This window comes from Myxocyprinus asiaticus, chromosome 14 (genome assembly GCF_019703515.2).
Source record: "Myxocyprinus asiaticus isolate MX2 ecotype Aquarium Trade chromosome 14, UBuf_Myxa_2, whole genome shotgun sequence".
Classification (NCBI taxonomy): domain Eukaryota; kingdom Metazoa; phylum Chordata; class Actinopteri; order Cypriniformes; family Catostomidae; genus Myxocyprinus; species Myxocyprinus asiaticus.
The window spans coordinates 28,047,081-28,062,788 of record NC_059357.1 but is presented as its reverse complement, the minus strand read 5'-3'; the positions used below and the strand labels follow the sequence as shown (position 1 = coordinate 28,062,788).

General features: G+C 40.3%; 1 protein-coding gene across 3 annotated transcripts in view; it reads right to left on the bottom strand.

Annotated features, from left to right (window-relative positions):
- Positions 1 to 15,708, bottom strand: part of LOC127451836 (G protein-activated inward rectifier potassium channel 1-like) — an 84,687-nt gene that overhangs the window by 28,837 nt on the left and 40,142 nt on the right. The window contains exons 3-4 of one of the 3 annotated variants that reach the window (XM_051716810.1): positions 7,738 to 7,784; positions 7,583 to 7,634 (exon numbers count right to left, since the gene is read on the bottom strand). The exons of 1 other annotated variant lie outside the window; for it this stretch is intronic. In XM_051716810.1, the coding sequence (XP_051572770.1) occupies positions 7,771 to 7,784 (14 nt within the window). In that variant the 3' untranslated portion in view covers positions 7,583 to 7,634; positions 7,738 to 7,770. Of the gene's footprint in view, positions 1 to 6,529; positions 7,635 to 7,737; positions 7,785 to 15,708 lie in introns of those variants that run through there. One more of the 3 variants, XM_051716808.1, reaches the window with a different exon arrangement.

The following is a 15,708-nucleotide window of genomic DNA, read 5'->3' as shown; positions in this document are numbered from 1 at the left end:
GTCCCGTTAATACCAGTAAGTTATCACGTTAACATAAAGCATTTTCACTCCAAAATTTAGGGTTGAGGGTTGGGGTAGTGTTAATAAAATATGCATTGCTGTTGACTGTATTACATTATTTACAACTAAAAATACAGCTCATGCCTGGTGCCACTCTTTGGACTGTACTTCACTCGTGCACATCTGTTCAACTAAACTTCCAGCTTCTGCCACTGGGGGGCAGTGATTAAACTTTTGATAAGCACAGACTGATTTCAGCAGCAAAACATTCGACCTACTGTTGCTGAATTCACAGTGTGAATAGTCTGCTCTTAGTCTATGATCTGCCATGTGATGAATGAGACTATTTGTGTAACGGTCCTGTCACTCTGCCAGTATGGGCTTTTGTGTGGCAGGACCGTGACGTCATCATTCTATGTCTGTCTTGTGTTTCGTTTTCTGTCTTTGTGTAAGCGCACGGCTTCGGTTGTGATTTCCCTGATGTGTGCTCCTCGGTTGGTCTCATGTTTCATGTTCGGAGCATGGTGTCTGGATCCTGACTTCCCTGTCTGGTTCGGTTTCGGTCTGTGTCGGGTATCAGACACTCATTCTCCATGTTCTGTCTGTTATTGATGTGAGTGCATTGTGCTTATGTCATCTTGGCAGCATGCACTTGCATCAATAGTTTATGTCTGTATCTCGTGATCACGGGCGCGCTTCGCATTGCGCTCTCGTTGCGCTGTGCGCCCGGGTCACAAGCTGTCTTCACGTTGTGCTGAGGTTCAGTCATTTCGGTCTGAGGTATCGGGTTTGTGTGTGGCCAAACTTTTGCACAGGTGTCCTGTCTAGTTTTGTTGTCTGTTGCATGCATCGCCTGGTGATTGCCTCACGATGTACGCTCAGGCTTTGTCTAGTGTGAAAATGAATGGCATTTCTTTGTTAGCATTGCCATGCATTCTCTTGTCTTATCTGTTGGTTGGCATGAGTGCATGTTGCCTGTTGTCTTGGCGATATGCGCTTGTGCCATTCTGGTGTCTGTGTCTTGTGAGCGCACGTGGCTTTGTTTTGTTTCTGAATTGTCATGTGTCTCTCATTCTTGCGTCATACCCCACCTACTTGTTTGACCATTATTAGTTAATTTGTTACACCTGCCCTGCCCATTAACCTGTTTGATTTCCTTCCCTATTTTAGTCTGCTCGTGTGTGCTGTCCAGTGCCAGTTCATTTTGTTTCATGTTGGTCTCTAGTTGGTCCAGTTTCCTATCTGTTGGTTCCGGTCGTTCCTGGACAAAACTGGTCTGCCCCCAGCCCAGCTTCAGTTGGTTTCCAGCTGTGACTGTGTTTTCCCCTATGTGGTAGTATTTGTTTGCCTTGTTTTTTGTTAATAAATTCCCTTTTACTCTGCATTTGGGTCCTGCCTCTGCTTCAACCCCTGACAATCTTATAATCCACATTTGGCTGGATAATCAAAAATGATTGAAGCCATTTTTCTCAGTTTCATGTTGTATCCTTGTTACTGCATTTTTTTCTTTGTAGGGCACTATAGCAATGCTCACTTATTTTCTACTGAGCAGAAGCACTAAATGGACACACTCTCTTCAATCAGACTGTGATCATAGAGCCCTGTCCATAGTGCTAAAACCTCTTTCTTTCTTTCTGTGGTCTCACAGAAGTGCCTGACTCATCCCTTCTTGTCTGACCTGATGACTCCTCTAAATACTTACTCTGTCAACCAATCACGTCTCTTTCAATCACCAGCAACCCACATAATGATTATCCTCTCAACCAATCAAAGCAAAAGGTCTTAATAGATCATTTGGAGACAAAATGGTCATTTAATGTGTTTCTTTCTCACCATGGGTAATGATTACAGCATTGAAAGTTCACCCCACGCAACAGCCAGTAAGGTGACAGAAATATTATTTGAATTTGAATATGTCACCAGCCTAATGATTCCATCCCCATCAGCAAGCTGAACTAGTACAATTTTATTTATTGATGAAATTAATTAAATCCATGTTCTGATGGAAACTGTTTCGTCATCATTTTTATGTAGGCTGTAGCTCAAAAGTACATTGTGTTCATCCAATGATTTAAAGAGTTGTCTCTTTGTTGCGTAAGTTCTCTCTCTGCCATTGGCAAAATATGATGGCCATTAAACATTGCCATAAATGCATTAATTTTTAATTCCAAAAGAAGATTCTACAGTTAGCTATAATTAATGAACAAGCTGTTTGGACTTTTGGTATGAAATTATTAATTCAACATAATGACATTAACACAAGGATTTTTATGTGATTAAAAACACACAATAGAGTGGTTTATAGTCTAAATTCTGAAGATAGGTAAGGCTATATTTTTGTCACATTATAACCAGATATGTATACTTAAAATAATATTCTGGGTTCAATACAAATTAAACTCAATCAACAGCATTTGTGGCATTATCTTCATTACCACAACATTTTATTTAGACTACATTTTATTTTGTCCCTCCTTTTCTTTAATAAAAGCAAAAATCTGGGTTCCAGTGAGGCACTTACAATGGAAGTGAATGGGGCCAATCCGTAAAAGTTAAAATAATCACTGTTTCAAACATATAGCCTCAAGACAAAAACAATATGCGTGTTAACATGATTCTAGTGTGATAAAATTGCTTACTAACCTTTTCTCTGTAAAGTTATATCCAATTTGTTGCCAGGATGATGTAAAGCTGTACACCCTAAAACCCTAAAACGGCTCAAATAATACATACGTATTAAAAGAAGTGCCTCAATGTAACCTCAATTTTTACTTTTTTTTTTTTTTTTTTTAAGAAAAGGAGGACAAGTTGAAATAAATTTTTGTGGAAATCAACATTATGCCAAAAATGCTGTCGACTGAGTCTAACTTGTATTGAACCTGTAATATTCATTTAAAAAGATGGTTCACCCAAAAATTAAAATTCTGTCATAATTTACTTACCCTCTAATTGTTTAAAACCCATATGACTTTAACAACAGTTAGGGGTGGTTTTAACAATTTGGTTATCCTCTGCTGTGCCAGAGAAGGTTAACTACAGTTAACCAGAATGCTAGACAAAGTCCTACAACTGAGAAAGGTGGACTAGCTACCCCTTTATGGACAGACAATGAATTCAAATCAAAGTTAGGAGAACACATGGACTCAATAGTGACAGAGTCAGTCAGATAGAATTTAACAAAGAAATTTGGAATTCATCCAGATAAAGTATGGTCCATAGAAGAATGCAAAAAAGTATTGGTGCTTGTATTCGGAAGGGAAGCATAAAAGGCATTATCAGATGATATCTATCCTGATTTACAGTCTGTATGTAGAGAACACAATGGAATATCTATTAATGACACTGCTGGATTGATTGATAAAACAGTTAGTGCTGTTGAAGTGTGTGGAGCAAGAATAAATGCTCAAAGAGGAGTAGAAGAGGGTAACACTGTTCTATTTGCAAATCCCATGGTGCAAATACAAACAGTCAACAAAGCTTTAGGTCCTCAGACAATAGAGAGACTTTCTCAAAGTTTGCCATCAGCACATGCAAATTTTTAGGAGAGTACTATCCAGAAAATTGCAGCTCTATGAGTTTAATGATTATGAAACTGCTGTTGATACTTCTGAGTTTCAGCAAGCAAGTAAAGAAGACTTGCAAGAGGGAGTACTGAGAGTGTTAAGGAACATCACTGAGCCGAAGGTAGACTGGTCAAGTGTCTGTAGTTGTGTACAGAAGAAAGATGAAACTGTACACTGAAAGGTTTTGTCAAGCGGCTACAGTATATTCGTGGTATAGCTGAAACCTCTGAGAAGGTTCTAGATGACAAGGGACCACTAGTCTGTACTTGGTTTGATGGCCTTTTGTCAGAATATAGAAATGCACTACCTATCTTAGATCTCACATGGTTTAATGAGACTTTACAAATTAACTTAGGCAGATTGGCGACCTGGGAAAGAGACTCTGATGTTTGAGCAAAAGTAAGGGTTGCAGCAGCATCCTTGCATAAGGCAAACACAGCGGGTAAACAACACCACAAATGTCCTAAGAGGGAGGGCAGATGTCACTACTGTGGTAAACCTGGACATTACATGAAAGAGTGAAGAAAGATCAGAAAGATATTAGGAGAAATGCAAGGCATTACACAGCTCCTATATAGCCTGCTTACAGTCCTGAAGCAACCCTTGCCCTTTACACCAAACTCATGGAGCAGCTTGCTAAGGAACTAACTGTTAGGACTGTGAGTGCTTATATTTCTCCAAAAGTTTACAGCAAAGATAAAAGACTCTTGCAATTGCAATCAAAATATGTTTTGGAGGGGAACTGGTTAAGTACACTCACAGTCCTGAATGTTACATTATAGCATGTTCCAGTCACTCACTCCTCACTGGCTATGTCTTTTGTGACTTATGTTTTTAGAGGATTTAAATTAGATGTTTTTTTTATTGTTTGTACATTCTTCTTAAGTAATTGAAGACAACAAATTCAGAAGAATTGATTAATCTATGTTGACAGTCAAGAGGACATTGAACACAAGACTTCGCGATTATTCTAGCTTCATTGACTTCAGTGCTTCCACTTCTGGGCTACATGATTTTCTGTGTCATCATGTAGTGTATTCAACATGTTACTACCCATTGTTGTAAATGTTTAGCAATTACGGTTTTGAAAACAACTATCATCCATAGATTATTTTACATTTACCTGACTCTGAGACACAGAAAAAGTAATATGTGCCTGTAACTATTTAAAGTTACAAGATTATAAGACTGGGCTTATGTTACCAAACATACCCATAGGATGGATTTTTGAAGGTTTAAATTTACTTTATGTGAAAGTTTTTATTAACTCTCAAAGGGGGGGACTGTGGGATTGCAAATTTAAGTGTCACTATAAGATCAGGTGGTCTACTGTCTTTCATATAACATCACATGAAAAACTAAAGTGATGCACATTGTATTGGGCTTTCAAGGTATTTGGTATCGCGATTCTGTAAGATTATCTCCCGATGGCTATATCCTGTTAGTCCGCTTGTCTGAGAGTGTATGTGAATGAAGACATGTTTCTCAAGATATTTAGGTCTAGCCCCTTTTTGCCTGTGATGGCTCTAGGAGCCCCAGCCCTATTCTGTGAATTGGTAGCCATTGTTCTTTATTCAGTCAATGTCTGAGTCAAATGTAAATGCAATGCCATAGGTGCGGACCTTTCCTTATTTCTATGATAATGACGCTGCCTGAGTGATATAGTTATGCTAATTGGATTAGGGCTAGTAGAATTCAGATTCTTCACCCATTGGATGCTTTGGTTTCACCTGAATGCTTTGTAACCACCTGGAAGTACTGCCCCCTGAATGCCTATCAAATACAATATATGCCTCATCAAGTTTAAGACTTGATGACTGCAGCACGAGACAACACCTTCTGATGTGTAGACTGATTCTCGTAACTTCTACAATAAAGAAACCTGCTGAAGCTTTACCTGAGTCTCCTGGTCTTCTCTGAGAGTTTCCAACTGCACTCAGCTGTATACAGAGCTATAGGATGCTCCCTTGCTCCCTATTTAGTGAATTACTTAACCTTCAGTGTGCTGTCTGTCTGCACTGTTCTCAGAACAATTCGAAATGCACCTTATTTTCATCATAACTCCATATAAAGCCTTTGAAAGCAACATTTTTCAGCTTTCGAATGAACCCATTGATTCTCAATGTGAAAATGCACAGTAAATATAGGATTTCTAAGGAATATATGCACTAAAGTACACATTAGTGTAGCAGCATGGCGTTTTGCGATAAACTGCTCAAATGTTAAAAATGGCACATCGGATGAAACTCGAGAATCTAATCTAAACATAATTAGGTTTCTTACCAGATGTAGTTTTGTTGCCATTTCTCCCAAAGACAAACTCCACTGTGATTGTCGCCATGTTGTTTTGTCACATGACTTTTTGCGTCAAAATTTTATCCCTTTACTAACAGCACAGAGTCTCCTGAACTGAGTTCAGTCAGTTTAAATTAATTTAAATTATGCGTTGCATATAGCGAAGCCAAAATACAACATCCACGCATGTGTACGCGGGGTCGCACAAGGTTAAATTGCATGGGAGCATATGTAGCAGTGTGCCGGCCTCCTTTTTAAAAAAAAAATTTGTATCCCCTTTTCTCCCAATTTGGAATGCCCAATTCCAACTACTAAGAAGGTCCTCATGGTGGTGCGGTTACACACCTCAATCCAGGTGGCAGAGGACAAGTCTCAGTTGCCTCCTCTTCTGAGACCGTCAGTCCGCGCATCTTATCACGTGGCTCATCGTGCATGACACCGCGGAGACTCCGCATGTGGAGGCTCATGCTACTCTCCGCGATCCACGCACAAGTTACCACGCGCCCCAATGAGATCGAGAAACACTTATCGGGACCACAATGAGGTTACTCATCTGAGCTACCCAGGCCCCCGCCGGTCTCCTTTTGAATAAAATGAACTATCCGTTTAACACACTAAACACAATTTACATGACCAGAGAGAGTCCAAAAAACAGACACTGATTTGTTGCTTCATAAATAGAATTTAATCATTTTAACTATGAATAAGAGATGGTTGTGTAATACACAACTAGAGAAGTAGGCATGCACATATTGTAATCGTAGTGTGAATTTGTGACATTTCTAAGTGTGTGAATGAGACACACTGGATGACCTTAGCCACCAGTAAACAGCTAAAGAATTAAAATCATAGTACTATCAGCTGGAGTTTTGTGCTTTTTCGAAGAAACAAAAACAGACAAAAACTAAAATTCCATCTCTCATGCTTTCTAATAGTTATCTAACTCTTACTATTTCTCTATTAAGTGCAGTCAGGAAAGCTTCTTACCAAGAGTCCTCATTCAGTTCCTTACAAAACATTTTTTGCTCCTTACCTCGGAGCAGTTGTCCATGCCCATCTTGACCATTGTGAATTAACATTTAAAACTGGTCTCAGATTAGGAGAATGTTCCAAATGCACTTTCAGGTTAGCGATCTGCATTCATCCTCCGTAATTTGGCAGGCAGGTTATCCTCTGGCCGCCCACTACTGGAGGACATATTTGTGTGTGGAGGGGCATGTGTGGGGATGGGTGCGGGGGTGGGGGGCAAACTCCTATGGTGGAGGTCTCCAGTGGACATGGCCATGGTCTGGAATTCCACCTTTAGGGCTTTGAGGTGGAAACGTGTCTCCCCGTCACTCTGGCCAGGACTGGATCCAAGGCGCTGCAGTTTAAGAGGAAGGTCCCCTGTGCTTGAAGCTTTTTCTGATTTCTGGGAGCTCAGACGCAACACCTTCCTCTGCAGATCCTCCCTGCCAGATGAGCTCATTTTCTGGAGTTTATTTGGCAGTTTGCAAGAAGTGCTACCACTTCCTGGACCAGCCACTTCGTCACCTGCTACCAGGCAGTCCACAGAGTACATTCGCTCATGGTACGGAGTGAGCAGGGATGAGGAGAGTGAAGATTTCTCCTCATATTCTTTCACGCTGTAGGGTGGCGTGGGCACCTCAAAGGTGCTGTGGAACTGTGAATAGTCCACCCGAAAAAAGCCCTCTTCCAGAGACATGACGGGCAGAAAACGGTGACCCCACAATACTTCATCTTCTGTATACGAGGTACGAGCCTGACATGTCATACCTACAAGAGATGATGTATAGTAAACAAGCATTACAATTGAGAAGAAAGGTTTACAGTCAAAACGTGCTTCATTTGTCAGGTTGTGTGCCTATATGTGACTGACCATGAGAATGATTTTCACTGTCCCATTCCTCCCTCATCTCCTAGAATCTGAATGTGTGTGAGAAGGTCAGGCAAGGCAGAGTTTTAAGACTCCTTCAAACATAATTCAAACAGAGGGCCGTTCGGTGACTCATAAACACTGCCGGGCCATAGCTTTACACAGCAGTGCTCTTTCACTGATAAACCTGGCTGCAAAGACTGAAAATCCAATTTGCTCGTCAATTAAATTAAGCATGCATTTGTTTTTGTGTTGTGTTTCTTTTCTCATCACAAGAGGAATTTTGTCACTACTGATGGAGACAGACTAATCAATAAAAAATAAACGGGAGATGTAAGAAAAGAGAAAACAGAAAAAGATAAGAACAAACCAAGAATTAAACATCCAAGAAAGAGGATTAGTGAGATTAGTTAGAGATTACTATTACACAGCATTTAGCTTACTGAGGAACTGCTTATAGCATTCTATTATGTCTTAAATTATATTTTAGGCATCTGCCTGACACATTGAATATTAATGGAATATTGTGGGTTCAATACAAGTTAAGCTCAATCCACAGCATTTGTGACATAATGCTGATTACCACAAAAATAATAATACAAATAATAATAATAAAAAATAACACAAGCTGAACTATTGAAATTTTATTTACTGATGGAATTAATGAAATCCATGTTATGATGAAAATTGTTTCTTTGTCATTTGAATATAGGCTGTAGCTCTTCAAGAAGTACATTGTGTTCATCCAATGATTTAAAGAGTCGTGTTTTTATTCTTTCTCTGCCACTGGCAAAATGGGGCCAATTTTTGGAGGGTTGAAAGGCAGAAATGTGATCCTTTTAATTTTATAAAAGCACTTCTGTTAAATCTTGTATAATATTTTAGAGGTAATGTTTTTTAAATCTTTGTTTTTACGGTTATTAAGGGTTTACAGCGTTACATCATCAAGATATTGAAGTATATTGGATATAACCTTACACAGAAAAGGTTAGTAAGCGATTTTATCAAACTAAAATTTTTTACATACAGTTGCAATCAAAACTATTCAACCCCCCTGACCAGCAATATATTCTGATGATGTGAATTAAAACACATCAACTAAAACCTCAATAAACAGTCAAAGTAAGTTTTTAATACACATTTGAGTGATTTCAAGAACAAAGAGTTCAGTTTACCCAAATTTTAAAATAAAAAATTACTCTCCACAAATGTCATGTCAAAAATATTCAACCCCCAAAGTCAATCATTTGTGGAGCATCCTTTATCCTTAATAACAGCAAATAAATGTTTCAGGTAAGTGTTCTCAGGCTTCGGACACCTCTCTATTAGAATTTTTACACATTTCTCATGAGCAAAAGCTTCCAGCTCATTGACATTCTTTGGTTTCTGTGCTGCCACTGCTTCCTTGAAATCCCAACAAAGGTTTGCAATGGGATTTTAATGATGGACTGAAAGGGCCATTTAAGGACATTCCACAACCTATCCCTGAACCAGATTTTGGACAGCTTGGATGTATCTTTGGTGTTATTGTCTTGCTGGAAAGTCCAGTGATCACCGAGCTTCAATTTACACACTGAAGGCATCACATTTTTCATGCAAAAATGGCTTGATACCTGAAAGAATCCATGGAGTCAGTCACATAGTCAGGAGAGCTGTTTCCTGCAGCCCCATAACAGGACTGACCCACCTCCATGCTTGACTGTGGGGATGGTGTCGTTCTTGTCATCACCTTGTCATGTTACTCCAGACATACTGCTGACCCATGGGTCTAAAACTCATTTTCAGTTTAGTGTCATACGTCTATAAAACCTTCTTCCAGGACTCCACAGGTCTTTCCTAATTACTTTTTGAATGTTCAAGTCAACATTTCCCTTGGTGAAGTTTTGCTTTCTTCCACACCCCAAGAAGGTTGCTGTTGTACCATATTTAAAAAATGTATGAATGGTGCTGCCAACTTTGTCTATTGGAAATTGAAGTGCCTTGGAAATGTACTTTTAGCCATGACCTTTCTTGTGTAATGAAATAATCTCCTCTATTAGCTTTTGAGACAGCTTATTTTTAATTGCATTTTTTGCATAGAAATACATTTTTGCTTACAACGGGAGGGGGTTGAATAATTTCGATTGCAACTGTAAATAATGTTTATGTCTTGTGGCTATACTTTTGAAACAGTGAGTAGGATACAACAGGGCTAAAGGCAGATTTTAAGGAAAATGTGCCTTTTTTCAGGTCACAAAGTGTATCAAGATTGAAAAAAATAAAAAAATAAAAAATAAAATGTATTTTTAATTAATATTGATGGAGCAACAACATTTGTGTGAAATATATATATATATATATATATATATATATAGATATATTTATAAAACGGAAGGTTGTTTTGATTAAAATACTTTCTTTTAAAAAAAGGTGGTGAGGGAGCCTTTTACCCCACACTTGGGTTAAAGGAATATCGTGTAAATATAGGGACAATAGTTATAAGGCAAAAATTGTCAAGTTAGGCAAGATGCTTTTTAACACATTTTGATAATGCTTTTTCAAAATAACCACTTCAGAAAAGGTTTAACCATTTTCTGTTAATTTCGGTCACATTTGGCGTTTTATAACATGTCAAGTATTCTATGAACAAATGAATCTCCATTGTATAGTGATCAGTCAATGTGAGCCCATTTTGAACATTTTTCATAACAAATCTATTCGCCCCACTTAAGAAAAACAATGTGTGTTATGGGGGCCTTTTGCCCCTGCAACAGGGGGGATTTTTACCGCAAATATTATCCTTTCACTGGACAGTTATTAATAAACTTTTGATTTAATGACCTTTAACAAAACTGAAAATTACAAATAAGTATTTTGTTTCTAAATAAATGTGATAATTTCAGGGATTCTCATTATCTACATACATTTGCACAATTTTAAAAATGATTAAATATTAGATCAAATTGCATCAAAATTAAACTTTAGACATTGCTCGCAATGATGTCATGGATCAGGAATGTTTTGCAGCATGTTTGTTGCATGTTTTGCAACAAATAGGTGTTAAGGGAAGTACTTTGGTACTTTTTTTTTTTTTTTTTGCTGTTTAGTGTGTAAGGATAAAATTAAATCAAATGTGCCTTTTACCTTTAGTCCCATTGTACACTATTGTAATGCTTATTGGGCCCATTAACTTAAGTGCCTTCCTGCAACACAGATTTTTGCTTTTTTTTTAAGAAAAGGAGGGACAAGTCAAAAAAATTTCTGTTGTAATCAACATTATGCAACAAATGCTGTCGATTGAGCTTAACTTGTATGGAACTTGGAATATTCCTTTAAGTAATCTTAAGTAATATATATATATAAATGCTGTTAAAGGGATTATTCAAACAGAATAAAGTTGTGTCATCATTTTCATGTCATTCCAAACCTATTTCATTTTCTTTCTTCTGTGGAACACAAAAGTAGATGTTAGGCAAATTGCTAGCCTCTGCCACCATTGACTTTCATTGCATCTTTTTTTCCATACAATGAAAATGAATGGTAACTGAGGCTAATATTCTGCCTAACATCCCCTTTTATGTTCCACAGAAGAAAGTCAAATGGGTTTTGGAACAACATGACGGTGATTAAATGATGTTGGAATATTCATATTTGGGTGAACTAACCTTTAAGCTGCACTTGAGTACTGTATTTACCATCTGTGTAATTTCAAAAAAGCTGGTGTTTAAAAAAAACATATATTTATTTTATCAGCTACTGGTGATATTAGCAGCACCTAATATAAAAAAAGAATGAGTCTCAGATTTTAAATACGAAGGATGGAAATCACAATAAATCACTTTCAGTGTGAGTATTTGTTCTGGCACTACATTATCTCATGCATTTAAACCATTTTATGTGAAATCAATCACGGTAAAAATCCCATATTTTGCTGCTGGAGACATCGTGCTGAGCAGGAGCAGTGGGGTGGCCTGCCTTCATTTAAAGGCTTAAATTGTGGATCAATGCTGGAAGAGGTTTTGCAAATGTATCAATGGCTTCACTGTAGTTCAACTAAAAGTAGCTTTTTAAGTTCTCATTTAAAGCATGCATGCAAGACAAATCTCGCAATCTTACCATTAAGACTCTTGATTGTGCAATGTTCTGTTGGCATACATAAATAGAGTCTGTCTGTCATCATCTCCTTTAGTCTGAACTACGGTATTGATTAAAGGGAGCCTCACTCAATTTCACTCATATATTTACTCTATTTCAACACAATTTTACATACTGTATATCTCTTCCTTTGTGGTTTCCTATTGGAGTGTAGAAGGAGCGAAGATCCAAATTTAAACTAGACATACATTTCAGTATGCCAAGATGGCGCCGAGTATGGCTGCTGCGTTGCGAGCTCCGACACAAAATAGTAATGTTTTGTTTGTTTTGTTCACAATTCTTATGTTTTTTGTCTTGGATGTTGTCTGCCTTATTGTCTACGACAGACAAACACTTTTGGACATTGGTTCAGCAATCTCACACCGTAAACCAGACTTCACATTCCTCAATGCCGACCCGCTGTTTACAAACACGCAAGCGGAGCCCTTTGTCTGGGCAGCACGGCCGCGGAAATGCAGGAGGAAAAGGGGAAACAGAGCCGGCGTTCTCATCAGAGTAAGACGCCGCGCAAATCGACCCCCGCTACCCACTATTCTACTGGCAAATGTTCAGTCTCTGGATAACAAGCTCTGCGAGCTGAAAGCGCGGATCTCTTTCCAACGAGATACAAGGGACTGCTGCATTATCTGCCTAACAGAAACTTGGATGTCTGCGGAGATTCCAGACTCAGCCATTGAACCCGTGGGGTTCTCCGTGCACTGAGCGGACAGAGCGAAAGACCTCTCAGGTAAAAGCAGAGGTGGTGGTGTATGTTTTATGATCGACAAATCCTGGTGTGATCAGAGGAACGTACATTCTATCAAGTCTTTCTGCTCTCCTGATCTGGAATTTCTTATGCTTCTGTGTCGACCATTCTGGCAACCAAGGGAATTCACAGCAGTCATTATCACTGCTGTGTACATCCCCCCACAAGCCGACACAGACCGGGCACTCAAGGAACTGTATGGGATTATAAGTGAGCAGGAAACCGCGCACCCTGAGGCCGCGTTCATTGTGACCGGGGACTTTAATAAAGCCAGTTTAAAATCAGTCGCACCAAAATATCACCAGCACATTAGTTTCAACACACGAGGGGACCGGGTTTTGGACCATTGCTACTCTCCATTCCGGGATGGCTACAAATCCCTCCCCCGCCCACCATTTGGCAAATCGGACCACTCTTCCATTCTGCTTCTGCCCGCTTACAGGCAGAAATTGAAACAGGAAGCACCCACCCTCAGAACGATCCAGTGCTGGTCGGACCAATCAGATTCTACGCTACAAGACTGTTTTGATCACACGGACTGGGAGATGTTCCGGTCCGCCTCTGATGACGACATCGAGCTTTACGCTGATAGCGTAATGTGTTTCATCAGAACGTGCGTAGAGGACGTCGTTCCAACCAGAACTGTACGAATCTATCCGAATCAGAAACCTTGGATCAATAGTGATGTTCGCGCGGCACTTAATGTGCGGACTTCCGCTTTTAATTCCGTGAACGTGGAGGAGCATAAACAAGCCAGTTATGCCCTCAGAACAGCAAAACGCCGGTACAGGAGTAAGATTGAAGGACAGTTTAACACCACCAACTCTAGAAGCATGTGGCAGGGAATTAACATCATCACGGACTTTAAAGGGAATAAAAACTCCGCCATGAACACCGCTGCCTCTCTACCGGATGAGCTAAATACTTTTTATGCTCGTTTCGAGGTAAATAACACCGCCCTCGCGGAGAGAGCTCTCGCGGCCGAAGCTACAGAGGTTAGTTCACTCTCCGTCTCTGTAGCGGATGTAACCCGATCCTTCTGATGGGTGAATATCCGCAAAGCCGCGGGCCCAGACGACATTCCGGGCCGCGTCATCAGAGCATGCGCGAACCAGCTGGCTGGTGTTTTTACAGACATTTTCAACCTTTCCCTCTCTTTGTCTGTAGTCCCCACATGCTTTAAAACATCCACCATTGTGCCTGTTCCAAAACAATCAAAAATAACTTGTTTAAATGACTGGCGTCCTGTTGCTCTGACCCCCATCATCAGCAAATGTTTTGAGAGACTAATCAGAGATTACATCTGCTCTGTATTGCCACTCTCTCTTGACCCGCTGCAGTTTGCTTACCGCAACAACCGCTCCACTGATGATGCCATTGCATCTACAATACACACTGCTCTCTCCCACCTGGAAAAAAGGAACACTTATGTGAGAATGCTGTTTGTAGACTACAGCTCAGCATTCAACACCATAGTGCCCTCCAAGCTTGATGAGAAACTCCGGGCTCTGGGCTTAAAGAGCTCGCTGTGCAGCTGGATCCTGGACTTCCTGTCAAGCAGACGCCAGGTGGTTAGAATAGGCAGCAACATCTCCTCATCACTGACCCTCAACACTGGAGCCCCACAGGGCTGTGTTCTCAGCCCACTACTGTATTCCTTGTACACACATGACTGTGTGGCAACACAATGCCATCATTAAGTTTGCTGATGACACGACGGTGGTAGGTCTGATCACTGACAATGATGAAACAGCCTACAGAGAGGAGGTGCACACTCTGACACACTGGTGTCGGGAGCACAACCTCTCCCTCAACGTCAGTAAGACAAAGGAGCTTGTGGTGGACTTCAGAAGAAAAGACCGAGAACACAGTCCCATCACCATCAATGAAGCACCAGTGGAGAGAGTCAGTAGCTTCAAGTTCCTGGGTGTCCACATCACTGAGGAACTCACATGGTCCATCCACACTGAAGTCGTTGTGAAGAAGGCTCATCAGCGCCTCTTCTTCCTGAGACGGCTGAGGAAGTTTGGAATGAACCGCCACATCCTCACACGGTTCTACACCTGCACTGTAGAGAGCATCCTGACTGGCTGCATCTCCACCTGGTACGGCAATAGCACCACCCACAACCGCAAAGCACTGCAAAGGGTGGTGCGAACTGCCAGACACATCATCGGAGGTGAGCTTCCCTCCCTCCAGGAAATATATACAAGGCGGTGTGAAAAAAGCTCGGAGGATCATCAGAGACTCCAGCCACCCGAGCCATGGGCTGTTCTCATTGCTACCATCAGGTAGGCGGTATTTCAGCATCAGGACCCGCACCAGCCGACTCCATGATAGCTTCTTCCCCCAAGCAATCAGACTTTTGAACTCTTGATCTCCCACGATCAAAATACATCAGCATTGCACTTTATTACCCTTACTCTTATATTTCAAACCATTTGAAGGAATGAAAACAAAATAATAATGTGTATGTTTTGGAAATGTATTTACACTTGTAGGGGAACATACTGTATGTAAATATGCACCGATCAGCCATAACATTAAAACCACCTGCCTAATATTGTGTATGTCCCCCACAATTGTACAGAGTGGTTATCTGAGTTACTGTAGACTTTGTCAGTTCGAACCAGTCTGGCTATTCTCTGTTGACCTCTCTCATCAACAAGGCATTTCCATCTGCAGAACTGCCCCTCACTAGATGTTTTTTTTGTTTTTGGCTCCATTCTGAGTAAATTCTAGAGACTTTTGTGTGTGAAAATCCCAGGAGATCAGCAATTACAGAAATACTCAAACCAGCCCTCCTGGCACCAACAATCATTCATGCGATTATCTAATCAGTCAATCGAGTGGCAGCAGTGCAGTGCATAAAAGCAGATACGGGTCAGGAGCTTCAGTTAATGTTCATATCAACCATCAAAATGGGGAAAAAATGTAATCTCAGTGATTTGGACTGTGGCATGTCTGTTGGTGCCAGACGGGCTGGTTTGAGTATTTCTGTAAATGCTATTCTGAGATGCTGGTTGGCACTATTTTGGCAGCACGAGAGGGACCTACACAGTATTAGGTAGGTGGTTTTAATGTTGTGGCTGATT